This window comes from Chinchilla lanigera, unplaced genomic scaffold (genome assembly GCF_000276665.1).
Source record: "Chinchilla lanigera isolate Chin_1 unplaced genomic scaffold, ChiLan1.0 scaffold00056, whole genome shotgun sequence".
NCBI lineage: Eukaryota > Metazoa > Chordata > Mammalia > Rodentia > Chinchillidae > Chinchilla > Chinchilla lanigera.
The window spans coordinates 12,117,829-12,135,578 of record NW_004955457.1 but is presented as its reverse complement, the minus strand read 5'-3'; the positions used below and the strand labels follow the sequence as shown (position 1 = coordinate 12,135,578).

At 39.1% G+C, this 17,750-nt stretch overlaps 1 protein-coding gene across 1 annotated transcript in view; it reads left to right on the top strand.

Annotated features, from left to right (window-relative positions):
• The window catches only part of Fam117b (family with sequence similarity 117, member B), a gene marked incomplete in the record, with an annotated part of 73,474 nt that overhangs the window by 45,036 nt on the left and 10,688 nt on the right, over window positions 1-17,750 (top strand). Inside the window, 3 exon segments of the mRNA XM_013520760.1 lie at window positions 12,988-13,131; window positions 14,962-15,187; window positions 17,048-17,168. Of these exon segments, the coding sequence (XP_013376214.1) occupies window positions 12,988-13,131; window positions 14,962-15,187; window positions 17,048-17,168 (491 nt within the window).

Sequence of the window (17,750 nt, the reverse complement as noted above, 5' to 3'; positions counted from 1 at the left end):
ACAAGATATTTTAATCTGAAAATATGATTAGATACCAAAGCATTTATTTATTTGTTAGTATATGTTCACAGTACATGATTACATTTGTCATGGAGAGATGGTACATAGATACAGGACATCTTAATTCTTCTTTTATTTTTCTATCTCTTACCACTCTCCTCTCTCCTTACTCCCTCCAACTCTTGGTCCCCTTCCCATTTGCAAAAGTTATTTTCAACGTTTTTTCCTTTCAATTCTTTTTTTTTCCATTCCCTTTCCTTGCTTTCCCTCCATCTCTCATTTCATCATTTGAAAAAGCTCTCTCTACTTCTCATATAAGAGAAGTCATGCAATATTTAAACTTGAGTGTCTTAACTTACTTCACTTAACATTATGTTCTCAAGTTGTATCCATTTGCCTCAAGTTTATGGCAGAGTAGTACTCCATTATGTATAAATACCATGTTCTCTTTATCCATTCCTCTGTTGATGGACATTTATACTGTTTCCAAGGTCTAGCTGTTATAAATTGTGCTGCTGTAAACATAGGTATGCACGTATCACTGTACTATGATGATTTTAACACTTTTGAGAAGGTTCCTAGAAGAGGAATAACTCAGTCAAGTGGAATTTCTATTTTTGCACTTTCTTGAAATCTCCACATGAATTTCCAAAGTGGTTGTACTAGTTTATACTCCCAACTACAGGGGCGAAGGGTTCCTTTTCCCTCACACACTTGCCTGCATTTGTTATTTTTTGATTTCTGAAAGAGCGGTAACTCTTTCAGTGGTCAGCAGTGCTAAACATTTTTTCATGTTTTTATGGCCCATTTGTACTTCTTTTTCTGAGAAGAGTCTATTTTGATTGCCCATTTTTTGAGTGGGTCTTTTATTTTGGAGGGTCTAGTTTTTTAGTTCTGTATTATAGATGTTAGTCTTTTGAGAAATAGCTGGCAAAATTGGTTTTTCTGTTTTGTCATTTGTTTCCTATGCTGTGCAAAGGCTTTTAATTTGATATGATCCTGTTTGTTGGTTTTTTTTATATTATTTCTTGTGCCATTGGAGTTCTCTGTTTTCAAGAGTTGTACCTATTTTATCTTTAGCAGATTAAGTGTTTCTCTTTTAATAGTTAGATCTTTGATCCATTTTACTTTTATTGTAGTACATGGGGAGAGAGATGGGTCTAGACTCATCTTCTGCATGTGGATAGCCAGTTTTCCTGGCACCACTTATTAAAGAGGCTATCTTCCTCCAGCGTGATTGTGGCCCTTTTGTCAAAAATGAAATAGCTGAATGTGCCTAGGCTTGTTTCTGCTTCCTCTATTCTGTCCCATTGATCCACATGCCGGTTTTTGTGCTAGTACCATGCTGTTTTATCACAATAACTTTGTGGTATAACTTCAGATCTGTGATTGTGATGCCTCCTGCTTTGCTTTTGTAGACACTAGTACATTTTAAAACCTATACAAATTGATTTTATTTATGGAGAAATAGAAATGTAAACTTAACAAAATATGAAATGAAAAATCTGTATAGACTAATAACTATCAAAATATTAAAAAGCAAACCTTCCTCATCTTGAAAAGACTGAAGACCTATATGGCTTGGCAGGTGAATCCTCCTTTGCCTTCTAGTTCACCTGTAAATATGTACTCATATTTATTTCTAAAAGATGTTCATTTTTTAGTCCTAGTTCATATTTTTGCTCTGAGTAAGAGTTAAAATGGAGTTTTATTGAGTGAAGTTATGAGTTATAGGAGTTAAGTTTCTGAGGTGATTTTCGGGATGGATATAGGGGGAATACTGAATTCAGGGTCTTTGTACCAAAACTGCTTCCCCTTCCCTTTTTTAATTTTTACTTTAAAACAGATGCTTGCTAAATTGTCCAGGCTGTTATAGCGTGCAGTCCTGCCTCAGCCTCCCAAAGTACTAGGTATACATACAGGGATGCACCACCACTCCTGGCAGATGTAATTTTTTGTTTCATAAAAATTAGCAATTTTCAAGTAGTAAAATCATCCAAAATCTTCCCCCTAGAAAGTTTAATATTATTAGAGCATGCATGAAATTCATGCTTGCTCAATTCCAAAGTGTCACTTTGCAGAGAAGGCAAGAACTCAAAAATACAGCAAGTTAACTCAAAAAAAAGGAGCAAATTAAAATATAAATTTGGGGCCAGGGATATAGCTCAGTGGCACAGTGCCTGCCTGGCAAGCATGAGGACCTGAGTTCAATTCCCATACCCCTGCAAAAGTACCAATACTCCATGATGTAAAACATAAATTTATCTAGGTTGAATTTTGTATACTATGACATGTCAAGCATCTTCACTGCTTGAATTGTTTTACTGAATGTTCACAACCAACCACAGAGGAGGCATATATGCATCTTAATTGTTAAAACAGTAGTGGTCATGTTTAGTTGAAACTATCAGACTCTAAACGTGAGAAATTTTCCATGAAGTGACTGGTGTGGCTTTGCTTATGTATGTTTTCTCTAGTGGAAAAAGTACCGCGATGATGTGCCCATTCATCATCCACACCTTTGTTATATATCTGCCCTGAGACTGGCAGCATAGGGCTCACTAGGGAAGGTAGGGATGTGGAAGTACTGTCATCCCACCGTGTCTCAGAGCTGTAAGTAGCTCATTATGTAACACTGTATAAGGAATGAGTGTGTTGACAGTTAAAGTACATAGTGCTGTAGCAAGGGCTTTTATCCTTGAACTGAGGATCAAACCATCTAGAAAAGCTTTTCAGAGAAAATGGTGTCTGGCCGATTCCTGATAAGCAGAAGTCGTGGTTCCAGGTAGAGGTGGTAGTAAGGGACAAGATCAGAGAGGTAAATAGCAGCCACACCTGAAAATCTCCATGGCTCAGTTGTTAGCACACTGGGATTATATCCTAGAAGCACCATGGAACTGTTTTTTTAAATGGTCAGGTATGCATTTTATAGTGGTTGTTATAGGTTGAGAATAGACAGTGAATTTGGAAGAGAACAAGTTTAGAGGTAGAGGAATCACTTAAGAATAAGATTTAGTAAGCCAAGTAAGTAAATGATGGTAGCCTTGGGTAAGATAGAACCTTTGGAACCGATTGAGAATAAATGAACTCAAGTGCCACTTGGAAGGTAATAATTAATAGTTGAACTTAGCTGAACGGCTTACTGAGTGGGAAGCTTGTAAACCAGTATACATACAGGTGTTTAATTTTCATCTTAAGGTTTTACGGAGTAGGAAATTGAGGCCTAAAGAGGTCAGATACCTTGTTTAAGGTCATACAAAACAGAGCTTGGATTCTAACGTAGACATTCTAATTCTTAGAGCCTGGAATTGTACACTTTATACTGGCTAATGTTAACGAGATATGGAAATAAAGAAGACAAAAGTATTAAGCCAATTTTAACTTTTAAAATATCATTTAAAAATAATACCTACCTCAATACGTTATGTAAAAGTAGCCGCATGTATTAAAGACCTATAGGAGGATCACAAGTTCGACCCCAAGAGTGACTTGCAACATAGTGACACATAGTGACTTAATGTCTCAAAGTGAAGATATGAAGGGCTGGGGCTAGAGCTTGAAAGCTTTGGGTTTAACTCTGGTAACACTTCTAAAAAACCTGTGACATTGGATTAGGCAGTGGTTTCTTAGCAATGGTATCAAAAGCACAAGCAAGAAAAGAAAACTGGATAAATTGAATTTCATTAAAATTAAAACTTGCGCTTCAAAGCATACCATCAAGAAAGTGAAAAGATAGCCCACAGGATAGGAGAAAATATTCACAAATCATCATCTGGTAAAGCATTTGTATCTACAATGTATAAAGAACTGTTGCAATTCAATAATAAAAAGACAAACACTTCAATTTAAAAACAAGCAAAAGATCTGAATAGAACTCCCAAGGAAGATACACAGATAGCTAAAAAACATACACAAAAGATACTCAATAAAATTTTTCAACAGGGAAGTGAAATTCAAAATTCGTGGGTTACCACTTTGCCCACCAGGATGGCTGTAATTAAGAGACAGATGATAACCAGTGTTAAGAGGTGGAGAGGTTGGAACCCTCATATACTACTGGTAAAAATGTAAAATGGTGTGATTGTTCAGGAGAAAGTTCTAGCAGTTCCTCAAAAGGCTGAACATGGAGTTGTCATTATAAGCCAGCACTTCCTCTGCCATGGTATGTAGCCACGAGGACAGACCCAACGTGTTACTGAGAAGGAAAGAAGTAAGAGTTGACCCCTACTGAACTGGTCAGTAAAAATGGCAAGCACTCTACATGGCACTTGTATGCATTCCTGAAAATGTGTCCACATAAAAGCTTCACACTGTCATTGTTAATGATACCCAGAGTTACAAACAACCTGAATGCCCATCAGCTGATCCATGGGTAAGTAAACTGTCATGTATCTACTTTACAACATTATTTGATCATAGAAAGAAATGGGATACTGATACACTTTACAACATGGATAATCCCTAAAAACATAGTACGTGAAAGAAGCCAGACACAAAAGGACACACGTTATATGCTTCCATGTATTTATTTATTTATTTTGGTTTTTAAAATGTTATTGGTACATTTTTAGATATACATAATGATCACATTCATCATAGGGCATTTGTACCTGGACGTGATAAATCTTGGCTGCTGCTTTTTCCCCATTCCCCCGCTCCCTTCAACCCTTCTTCCCCACCTTACTTACAAAAGCATTGTTTCCTTTTTTTCCTTCTGTCGTTCTTTCTTGTCCCTTCTTTCCATCCCCCCGTCTCTCGTTTCCCTTCTCATTTGAACATTTTCTCCCTGTTCCCAAGTATCTATTACACATTTTGGTCCCTATTTACACTTTGTTTCTCACACCAGAGAAACATTATGATATCTAAACCTGTGTGTCCAGTTTATTCATTAACAGTATGGTCTCAGGGTGCATCCATTTACGTAGGAATGGTTCCATGTGTAAGAAATGTCCAGAGTAGCCAAATCCACAGACACAGAAAGTAGATTCACACACACACACACACAAAAAAAAAGAAAGTAGATTCACAGTTGCTGATGCTGGAGACTTGGGCTGAAATGGGAAACGGCTGCGAGTAGGTAAAGGATTTCTTCTTGGTGTGATTTGAAGGTTGCCTGTGGTGGTGGCTGCACTCTGTTCAATGCCAGTTTTTTGAAAAGTCGTTCACTTCATTTTCTGTGGTGCTAGGGACAGAACCCAGGGCATGGTTCGTACCAGGCAAGTGCTGCGCCACAGAGCTATGCTCTCAGCTCGTGCCGTGTCCTTTAAATGAGTGGATTGTATGATATCGCTCAGTATCTTAGGCCATTTGAGGCAGTGCCTTAATACAAAAGAAGTGAATGGATCAGTTGATTTTACAAACAAAAAAGTCAAATGAAAATTGTATCTATGTATTTTTTAAATGAAATAGAGAAGAATTGTACATTGTGTCACCCTCTAAAGGGTGAGACATTCCTGGCATTTCCAAAGGTTTTGGGGTTTCGTTTTTATTTTGGGGGGTGTGTTGGGTTTGGAACCCTGTGCTTTGTGCATGCTGGGGAGTTTCTAAATACGTTTTTCTCTTTGTCCCCCTTGTTGAGAGCATGCCATACTAACACTGTGCAGATACTAGGCTGTGTATTCGGCCTTTTGTGTTGAACATGGGAGACTATTTGTTATTTAGGAACAGTTTTCATGTCTCATCTTCTGTACAGTACTTCTCTAGTTTTGATTATTTTTTTTAGGAACAGTTTTCATGTCTCATCTTCTGTACAGTACTTCTCTAGTTTTGATTATTTTTTTTTACTTTAAAGAGAAGAGTAAAAAAAAAACAATAGGGGGCTGGGGATTTAGCTCAGCGGCAAAGCGCCTGCCTGGCAAACGCAAGGTCGTGAGTTCGGTTCCCGGTACCGGAGAAAAACCAAAAAAACAAACAAACAAACAAAAAAAAAAACAATAGCAAAATGCCAATATCACAGACAAAAATGAAACAAAGCAAAAACATTACAGGGTTTCAAAACAAAATGATAGGAATTAACAGTGGTTGTTATATACTGTTATCTTCAGTGAAGTTGCTCAGATTACCAGATGTAAGAATGCAAAGATTGATCACACCATTAAAGAGAATAAAAAAATAATAATTAAAAAATTAGAGACAATACAGAGTTTCATTAGACAAGATGGTAGTTACTCACCATAGTCTTGATTATTCAGTTGGGTTCAGTTTCTTTGTGTATAAAGACTTTCCTGTATTTATTTTTTTCTAGAGTCTTTGTCTATTTAAGAAGTTTGCCTGTCTTGCAGGTTCTTCAACTTTCCTGGGTATAATTTTTTACAATATACTGTTACTTTTGGTTTAGATTTCATGATACATAGATTGTTTTGCTGGGAAATTCCTTTACTCTCCTTAAACAATTATTGGACAGTATATTTTTTGAAAGTGCGATAATCTACAGCCACTAGTTAACAAAAGAGCTCTTTTTAGGGTTACATTGACTTTATCACAGTTAGTAAAGAATCCATACATACTTTGTTGTATGATTTTTGTTTCTTAAAATGCAAAAGATGCTGCCAGTTAGAAAGCATAACTATTGCCATGCTTCTTACAAGAAGAAATCTTTCCCATGTCAGTGGATGCCAAAAATGACAAAGCCCTCAGCTGCTTCAAATGTCATACTCTTCCAGGGTATGTGGAGAAGCAGTCTCATTAGGAAACATACCAGAATGTTTCTGAATTGTTGGATTGAGGACTAAAGTCAGGTGTTACACACTGAAGAGTGGAAGGTGCCAGCATCTTCACAGCCACATGAACTGATTTTGAGGTGAGAATTAAGAAATCATGCAGGTGTTTCTGGCTGTCGTTACAGTCCCAAGCAAGGAAGCCCTCACATAGAATTTCTGATTTATTTGCCTGGGCTATAAATAGAAATAAATATATATATTTGTAGTAAGCTAGGAGGATTTGAGGGCAAAGGGACAGTGAGGTAGAAAAGGAAAAACCTGTTTTTGCCTGGGCGATGAGGGCACATTGCACTTAAACATGAAAAGTACTGCTGTGTACTGAGATCTTTGTTGGCCAGTCCAGGACATGATTGCTGTTGAATTTTTTAAGATCTGGCTAGTAGAAATGAAAAGAGCAGATACTTCTGCTGTGATCTTTCTTCCAGAGTCTAGTTAGGAGGCCAAGGAGGTGGCACCAGGTGAGAGCACAGTAATTTTAGGCAGACAGGCGGTTTCTGTGCTGGTTTTCTCTCACAGCTCTCTGCTGAGTTGCTGAACATACCCTTTTCCACCCCATTTGCCTGTCAGAGCAGATTTTATTCTTGAAAATTGTCTTTTTCTTTCCCCTACTCAGCTACTGCTTCAGTAGGTCGTCTTCCTGTTTCCCAGTTTTGCGTATATTGTACTACAGTCTTAGCCCAACACTTTGAAACTGCGGCATAGACGTTTACATTGCAGATTAATTTTAGATTTAGTGTTCACTACCCCTTCACTTGGTTTTTCATCTTTGGCTGATTTTCCATTCTGTACAGAATGTGATGTATATAGATAGATGGAGAATGGGAAATAAAACTTTAAAATAATGGCCCACTTAATTAGAAACCATAATTGGCTGGAATATGCTGAAGCATTTGCTTTGAGGGGAAAGAACAAAAAACTAGGAAAGAGGATACTTGTCCTTAATGTTGTTTCCAAAGGACAGATCTGATGAGGGCTTTTCCTGAGTTCAGTCAAGAACTGTTACGACTTTCAGAGCTTTGTAAAGGTGAGCACTTAACTAATCTGATACTTGCACATCCTGATTTCTGTTTAGAAACACATCTTGTTGCAGAAAATGGTATAGATACAGGAAAGATAAATTCTTGCTATTGCTTAAAGATTCCTTGAAATGAGAGGTAAAAGTTTAAATACATTCATTTTTGTTATTTTCATGTGTTTTAGAATATAGCTTAGATAAGGAGTAAAATCAAAGGACTACTATTTCTGAAATACTGTTACTAAACAGTATGTTTAATGAAGAAAGTCTTCTCCAGGCAGCTTGGTGGATTATTTTTCTTTTACTCATACAACTATTACTAGTTAAATAAATTATAGTTGAGCCCTAGAATAGTATGTAGGCCCTAGGGAAATGGCTCCCCACCTTCCTTTTGTTTAAACAGATTAAAGTATTAGTACCTTGAGCCAGGTGTGGCACATATCTGTAATCCCAGCACTCAGGAGGCTGAGGCAGGAGGATTGCTGTGGGCTCCAGGCCAGCCTGGACTAAACAATGAGACCCTGTCTTCAAAAAAACAAACCAAACAATGAGTACCTTGTCACATTTTTTCAGATTAAAAGCTAATAAATTTAAAATTAAATCTTTAATTTTTATTATGACTAACAGTTTAGAATGCAAACCGGATTGGTTTGATGTGGTAGTTTTATTCATGCATAGACACACAGAGTTTTTGAATTCTAGAATGTAGAGGGCCCTTTGTTATGTTGTCCACAGTCCATGTTCTTCATGGTTGCAAAATTTGGTATGGTAAGCCATTTTTGCGTCTTGGGTGACTGGTACATAACTATTTTTTTGTTTTTTTCCCGTACCAGGAATCGAACTCACGACCTTGCACTTGCCAGGCAGGCGCTGTGTTGCTGAGCTAAATCCCCAGCCCCTGATACATAACTATTGACAGGAAAAGAGTATGGGAGATCAATTATTCTAAGGCTGAAATTGGTTTTGGTACCTGTTCTTTGCCTGTTAATTGGTTTGTAGCTATTTAGCCATGCAGGACATTCTGTTACCTTGCAGTGGATTTTACCAATTATTTGCACCGAGGAAGTTGTATGTGGAAATCATATTACTCAGTGCCAGACATTATGAATGTTATTTGACTATTCTTGCTTTAAATTGTCCACATTAAAATATCATAGTTGCTGAAAGCATCTGGGAAATGTAACACCCACACATGTTGGAAATGTTCAGCGGGGCTGGACAGAGTGTCGTACTCTGGGAGACTGAGCTGGGAGAATCACAAATTCTAAGCAACGTAGCAAGACCTGGCCTCAAGCAATCAAAAAGAGCCAGGTGTGATGATGCACACTTATAAATCCCAGCACTCGGGAGGCTGAGGCAGGAGAGTCACTATGAGTTCAGGGCCAGTCTGAACTATATAGTGAGATCTTGACTCATAACTCCCCCCTAAAAGAATGAAATTAATAACTATAAAACATAACAGAAAAATTTTATGAACTTTAAAAATCACACAGTAGACTTGAATAAATGTAAAGAAATTCCCTATGCTTGGGGTAGGCTCGTTTAACATAGTACTCCCTAATTTAATTTATGACCCTAACACAGTTGCAATAAAACATCTTTATCAACAAGAAACCGTTTAAGTGTTGAAACAGTGAATTCCACTGTTACTGTCAGCATAGGGAAAGGATTTCTAGGACCCAATATCCATAATCAGTAAAAGGAAAGATCAGTGAAACTAATTGTAAAGATTATTGTATGATGGAAAACATGACAAATGAAGTTTAAAATAACAAACAAGATATGCACAGCATATACCACAAAGGGCTGTGAGAAGAGTGTAAACTGGAGAGAGAAATGTGTGGAAACCCCAGGAAAAGGTGAACGGACACTTTAAAAACATGTGACCTTTAAGCATACTGTAAAAATGCTCACAGTTTGAGTAATTAAAGTGTATTTTCAGTGTGAATAGTTTATGTGTAAACACAGAGACAAGCTCTTTCAAGGCAGCTAAGGATAAAGAGACGGTCCGCTCTGTCCCTGCTGCAAACGTACAGATGGCTGGTTGTTGTTTTAAAAGTTCACCTTCACTTACATGCAACAACATACAAACAATGAGAGCTTTTTAATTTATGAAACTTACCCTGAGGTTAAGAAAAACTCTAGAGCCAGTGTTTAGAGTTTGGTAAAATACACATTTTCATACAGTATAGAGAGAAATATAAGGAATACAAGTATTTTGCCATTACAGGGCAAAGTCCCGAAAATCTTTCCTATTCTTTGCAGTGCTAGTTGTCTGTACCCCAGCAGTTTATCCTATGACATCCTTGTGTATATCTGCAAATACTTACCTAAGAGGATATTCACTGCAGCATTTCTTTAGAATAGTGAAAAATTGGGAATTGTTCAGTAATAAGCATTTCTTATGTACTTGTGCAGTGCATACTGTGCAACTATAAAATGGTTTGATGAATAAAAATTTCAAGTATAGAAGGATGCTAGAGATCTGATAAGTTAAAAAACTATCAGTCACAGAATACTAAATACAGTCTGTTTTTGGTTAAAATGTGTGTGCACAGAAGTAAAATAACTGGATAGAACAATATCAGATGATTAATAGTTGCCCTCTCCTATGATGTAATTGTTTTTTATTCCTCCATGATAGATTTTACTTTCATAGAAAAGAAAAATAATCCCAGCACTCTTGGGAGGCTGAAGCATGAAGATCACAAGTTTGAGCCTAGCCTGGGCAACCTAGCAAGACACTGTCTCAAAATTAAAAAGGGCCAGGGAAGTAGCTCAGTGCAACTAGTTTTTGTCGGGGTAAAATTTTATGGACTTTTATTCAAGGTCTCTGAGTCACTGTACCTCTGGGTTGTATTTAAGTAGATTCTTAAGCCAATTGGAAGATGCAGAAATGAAATTTGAAACTCACCATTGAGCAAGCACGTTAGTCTCCACAAGCAGCCGTGCCAGAATGGCGTAGACTGGAAGGCTTAAAAAACACACTTTCTTACAGCCCTGGAGACTGGAAGCCCAGGATCAGGCAGGGTCAGTATCTGGTGAAGGCTCTCTGCTTGGGTTGTGGACAGATCCTGTACCCTCCAGCTGTGTGCTCATAGGACGTGTTCTTTGTGTGCACAGAGTTGTGAAGGAGCACGAGCTCTCAGTAGTGTCTGTCTGTGTCTCTGTCTGTCTGCACTTACCCTGTGGGATTAGAGCCCATTGTATGCCTTTCTTTCAACCTTAATTGCTGCCTTGCAGGCATCCTGTCAGAACACACCTCACCAGCAACACTGGCCAGGTTAGAACAGTGTCTTGCGTGTTCTTGGCTCGGTTCTGGGCAGAGGTGATAGAAGATGAGTAAATCATAATTCTTCCCCTCAGGTTGAGTCTATAATTCCTCTGCTTGTGTATAGTTTGCATCTAATATTTTAGAGGAACGGTTTTTCATTTTCCTGTGTGAAATTTAAACTGTGTGTATATGGTGAGTGGTATATGTGCATACTGGCTGCTGATGGAGTGCATTATTTTGTGTGTTTTTGCAGTATCTGTGTAGGTAAGGCTTTATTCCAAGAGATAAAACAGAAAATATTGAGAAATTAGATACATGTGTTTTCCCACCAGCACATAGTACTTTTATTTTTATTTGAAGAAAGAGAGAAGGAAAAGAAATAGAACTAAATCCTTGAAGTCATATAGGGCAGGTTTTAACCCCGCAATTTCCAGTTTGTAATTTTGAAAATTAATCCATAATTCATCTTCCAAAAATCGTGTCACTCGGACTTTATAGACCACTCCGCATTACTTGAAATTCATAGTTTAACCCCACATTACATAAGACATTCATGTTTCCATCAACACAGACGTTAGTGAGTGAAAGTTTTATTTGATCTTTGATGCTGGTTAGATGTGAAGTTGCCTATGAACACCAAGGGGCTGCACTGAGATAGGTGTTCCGAGAGAATGGACCTGCCCCAGGAGAGGGTCTGTGAAGCCACGACTGGCCTAAAACCTGTTGTAGAAAGGGACCTCAGCTCTCCACAGAGCTGCACTGTAAAGAACGGCTCAGAGGTATGGAAGGTGAACGTGTTTAATTAAACACATTTTTTTCTATAAAACAACCGTGGAACATCTGAGCGTAGTGTTTCTACGTTCTTTCCTCTGATGGCGAGTACTGAGAGCGGAAGAGGGGACAGAAAAAGGAGGTGGAAGGAAAAGAGAACAAATGAAAGGGGCTTCGACAGTACTATGCGGAAAAAGGGAGGAGTGAAACATGAGCCTTAAAAAATGTGAAAAGACCAAGTTTTTTAAGAATAAAATGAGGGAAATACAAGATAACACTCGCAGCCTCTGTACACGGAGCACCCCTGCGTTTCTGGCAGTCACAGTGCCAGGTCTCCTCTCCTCGTCCTCAGAACCACAGAGCGTTGCTGTGCCCTGTTCCGCAGGAGCCAGCAGGTGCGCCCGCGGGCAGCGGCGGTCTGGAGCTGTTCTTTGGCTTTTTTTCTCGCAAGATGCATGTGTTTGCCATGGATTCTTAATGTATCATGCTTACTATTTTTTTAAATAGGGAGCAGGGGCTTAGGGACGGACCGTTGCTGTTAACCTTGGTAGATACCTCTGCAGTGTGTGTTTCATATTTTACTTGGAGGATCTTCTCAGGAAATGGAGTAATATCTATAATTATGAGATCAGCTGTTTACTTAAAAAGCAATAACTGACAATGAAAACATTTTTAATTTTAAAAATTAAAGGTAATTTTTAGAAGAAAAAATGCATTGCATCATTTCTTTCCCTAAGCAAAACAATAAACATTACAATAAATGTATAAATTTCATAGGGAAGTTACTTTCACTTTTGTAATCTTGCTGGTATACGTGGACTTTGGAAGTGGTTTTGGTTTTCCAGTCGAAGTGCTTTTTGTTTGATAAATCATTTCTTTTCAGTAGATTACTGTGGCACTAGGAGAGTTTAGAATTGTTTTGAAATCTGAACTGTTAACAATCACAGAAGACTGTCTGAGATTGACATCATTTTAATATTTTCCTTGATTCTAATTCCTTTTCCAGCCTATAATAAATGCGAATAAATTTTTGAAATTCTACCTTGCTTGTCTGGAATTTCAGGATTTACTGTATTTCATGACTAAAGAGGCCTGTAGCTTTGTTTTATTGAGTTACTTACATCAGTGGAAGTGCACTTCCAGAGAATCCAGAGAATAGGCCTGTAATGTTGACTCTCTCTTCTCCCCCACCCCCTCACGTTATGAAGGCTCCTGTTCCAAAGAGTGCGCTTATTCCAGTAATTCCCATCACCAAATCAACGGGTTCCCGGTTCCGGAATAGTGTGGAAGGACTGAATCAGGAGATTGAAATAATCATTAAAGAGACTGGGGAGAAGGAGGAGCAGCTTATTGTAAGTAATCTTATATCTTAAAATCAACCTCACACACGCAGCCATCTAATTTAAAAATTATCAGTTTTAATTTCCAAATTTACGGGTTTTCTTTCTTAGGAGAAAAATGGAAATTTATCTCATTTGAAAAACTTTGACATTAAGTGATTGAAAATTTTTCTGAAAAATAGTCAACTTTTTTTTTTTTGTACCAGGAGTTGAACTCAGGACCTTGAGCTTGCCAGGCAGGTGCTTATGCCCCAGAGCTAAATCCTCGGCCCCTCAAAACCTCACAGGTGCAACTGATCCAATTTAAATTACGATCTTGAACAGAAACTTTTTTATCCTTTATGGTCACTAGATTAATGATACACTGCACCTTGCTAGAACCCCATGTAACCAAAGCTTATCTTATAATTTCGGAGGATTATAAGATGGAATTATTGCTAAGCTTGGGTCTACCTTTTCCTCGCTGTTGACTGTCAGTTATTACTTGGGTTTAGTTGATATCCTAGGCTCCGTGTTCATAAAGTGCAGGCTCTTACTCTTTCTGCTAGAATCCCCAGAAGAAAGGTCTTGTGTAAAGCTGGGAGAAAAATGACTGTTCAGATTTGAACACCATGTCATAGCGCATACTCACCTAAGCATCTGCTCTTCAGTGAGGGAGGAGTTAGGGCATTTAAAGTAATATTTTACTGATATTTTAAGGTCCTCTGCCTTAGGAAAAAGGCTGGTTTAGCTGAAAGCAAACGCAGCCCCAGGCCCTCTCCTCCTGTGCTGCTGTATCACGGGACCACTTTCCTGCTGCTGCGAAGGGAGGAGGCAAGGTGGTTCCCGCTAAGTGAGCTGCACAAGCTTTGCTCTGTGTGCCTGCTTGATTTCACCCTGTCTGTAATTAGCACTGCTGATACTAACCTTCCTCTTAGGTAGGAAGGTGTTGTTCTGTCCAGTGTGTCATGTCCCGTGAACGAGGTTCCCCACGGATGATAAAAGGAAAAGAAAGACAAGAAAAACAAGAGAGGCAGAATTCTGGGATCGGGGGACTTACAGCCTCTCGGACTGCTGCCTCAAATACCAATTTCAGTCACCTTTTATTTAGCAAGAACCTAGGGCATAGCTAGTACTAATGGGCAGATACCAAACATTTTTTAGCAAGAATAGTCAAAGGATTATCCTTTTCCACATGTAATCCAAGACACACTTGTAATCCCAGCACCCAAGAAGCTGAGAGAGGAGGATCATAAACTCAAGGCTAAACAAATCATTGTGTCCTTAATGCATTCTAATCAAAGAGTGTCCTCCACAGGAAGGGTTAAAGAAAAAAAAACACCACTTAGAGAATGGGGAGGAAGAGAGAGGGAACAAAGGCCTATTGCCAGGAGTTACTGATTGACACAGTGGATAACCTTTTCCTAGTAGGGACCTAGTGTTATACGTAGGTTTCTTCTCTTGTACCACGATTATTCTTTATGATTTGAAACATGACATTTAGGGTTGGGAATGTTGCTGCATGGTAGAGTGCTTGCCTAACCCATACGAGGCTCTGGGCTCATTTCCCAGCACCACAAAAAAAAGTAGCATTTAGTACATGATAAATAATTCAATACAGTTCATCTGTTCCATGAACATTGGCCACCTGCTGTGTGCCAGGTTCTAGAAAGGCAAACTTCACCCAGGATGCTCAGTGGGGTGTCAGATTAGACTGCAGTGTCACTGATAAGCAAAACAGAGGCCTAATAAAGAGGAGAGAATTTAGGAGTTTCCAGCGAGCAGGGGAAGGTTGACTTTGGGTGCTAGGCTAGCCAATCTCAAAATCAGTGATAAACCGATGTTCATTAAATGTCGTGACAGCCACAGGATATTCCAGACGGCCACCGCGCGCCTCCCCCGCTTGCCCAGAGAAGCAGCAGCACCCGCAGCATTGACACACAGACGCCAGGGGGCGCAGATAGAGGGAGCAGCAGCAGCAGCCGCTCGCAGTCGGTGTCCCCCACATCCTTCCTCACTATCTCCCACGAGGGCAGTGAGGAGAGCCCCTGCTCAGCTGATGACCTGCTTGTTGACCCCAGGGATAAAGGTGCGTGGTGCTGGAAGACTGTGTCACAGAGTGACGGCGGAATACCACCCAATTAACACTGATTCTGCTTGTTTTCTAGCAGCACTCACGCTGGAGGCTACCAGGGTAGTGGAGTCCAGCAGAGATTGAAACTCTGGCTTACAGAACTGTAGGTTTTGCGCTGGTCCTCAGGCAGTGTTCTGGTTGGGTACATTTAGGGTCTTGGTACATTTTTTGAGTTTTGTTTTCTTTCTTTTGTGGGGCTGGCTGGGAGGAGGTACGGGGGATTGAACCTAAGGCCTTGTGCTGGGCTACATTGCCAGACAGGTCTCACCAAGTTGCCATCCTGTCTCAGTCTCCCAGAATGCTGGGATTATAGCTGTGTACCGTCACACCTGCCTTTGTAATTTGTACTTTGTAATTTTTTTATATTTGTGAATGAATACAATTTCTTTATTAGTCCTGAAAAGTACTTTGGTCTGTGTCATTTTAGTCATCATAACTTTATTGCCTTAATTCTTTTTAATTAATAAGAAATCACGAAGTTTGTGTTTTTAAGGATCTTATGTTTGTGATGTTTCTAGCAAGCATTAAAATGACACATAGGAAAGTAAGACGTGTGTTCAGAGCAAGCCTGAAGTAAAGGCTGGAGGGTACTTAGGTACTATAAGCAGAATCTGGAGACAGAAACAGTTTGAATATTAAGTACAAATATCCTACCCATCTCTATGAAAGCAGTGTTTTGTTAGTCTAGCTTTACTTACTATATATACTTATAAGCAGTAATGAGACATTTATTTGTGAATTCTACAGGTCAGTTTAATAATTAATAAAATGTTCCACTATTAATAATCACCTAAACTATTGAAATTATATACCAAATATGTTATATATACCAAATACAAAAAAACATAAGTTTAACTGAAAAAAGTCACCTCAGACTATGAACAGCTGTATCCTGGGCCTCTTTTTCTGTTAGCTTCTGGATCAAATAGAACATGGCTATTAAAATCTGTACCTTAATTTCCCATGCTTTCTGCTTTTACATGTAGGAATTCAAGAGTCTTGTGTCAAGACACATTGATCTTAGGAGACTAGTGGCCAGTTGGCTTCTGTGAATATCTTTCATAAGAAACCAGGACCATACATAGTGCTACTGCCAGCAAAGAATTTGCCGTTGACACAGATTGAAAATTTAGAAAGTTATGTAACACATCAAGAATCTTAATATAGTGTAAACTGAGGGCATCAGCCCTCAACAGGTACTACAGTAAGGAGATGTTCCCTTTGATAGACTTAACTGGAAAGATTGCAAAAACGTGAAGGCAGACTTCGAAGGAAGTTGTGGGAAAATGAACAGAATGTACCACTCTAGGAGAATGGAAGCTCGGACAGAAGTAAGTGTTTCATGTGCATTGAGTCTGGCTGCCTGCAGCTACACTATGACCAGAGAAGCAGAGATGCTAACTTGAGAAACTCAGCTGGGCAGGCTGAAAGGTACTGACAGGCAGCCACTGAAGAACCCTTTTGGGTACTTGTGTTAGAGAAAATGGAAGTGATGTTTTGAGTGTATTTGCTGTGTATAGAATATAAATAAAAAAGCCATTGTTCAGTACTGAGGACTAAATGATACAGACCGAGGCTGTGTGATCATTTGAAGTGCAAAAGAAATTAGAATCTTATAATTGTTTATGCCTTTATTTAACAAGTGTTCTCTCCCTTTTCCCAGGAATTGTGTTAGGTACTGTGATAATATTAATGAATACAACACTGTGCCTGCCCTCAAGTGGTTTATGTGTAGGGGAAAGCCAGGGTTAGCAGGTGGCTTGACTATGCATTTTTGGAGTACATTTTAGTAACTTGGCGTATCATTTCTTGCAGAGAATGGGAACAACTCTCCTTTGCCCAAGTACGCAACATCCCCCAAGCCTAACAACAGTTACATGTTCAAACGGGAGCCTCCGGAGGGCTGTGAGAGAGTCAAAGTCTTTGAGGAGTGCTCGTAAGTATTTCTTCCAGTTGTTTTATTAGAGTTTTCAAGTAAGCTGACAGAAGAGTATAGCGACCCATATGCGTCCACCACCCAGATGTATATTCGTGTGCCTTCTGCAGCGTTTGCTGAAAGTAGCCACAGCGCTCCAGCAGAGCTGCAGTGTTCTTGGCACAGTGAAGAAAACCAACAGTAGCAGCATTCATGCGGGACTCAGACCCCCTTCCTATCCTGTGGCTCCCGGTTTTATACCTGTATCCAGTAAGGCTCACATGTGGAGTTCAGCAGTGTATTTATTCAAGATAGACCACAGATTTTACTCAGCGTGGTTTCCTTTTTTCAAGGGTTAAATCCCCTTCAGTTTTTTGCCTACTTTTCGTCTCCAGTTTGTTAAAAAAATTTGAAATACTTTTGTTTGCCAATACAGGAAACAGTTGTGTTACTTTGCAGAATCACTCGTGGTTCTGAGAAGGGAATGTAAGAAGCAGATGGGGGCCAGGGGCAACTTAGAGCATTGTGCGTGGTAGGCAAGTGCTGTACACTGAGCTACCTTGAGCCCACGAAGTGGAATTTTATTTTATTTTTTTTTTTTTT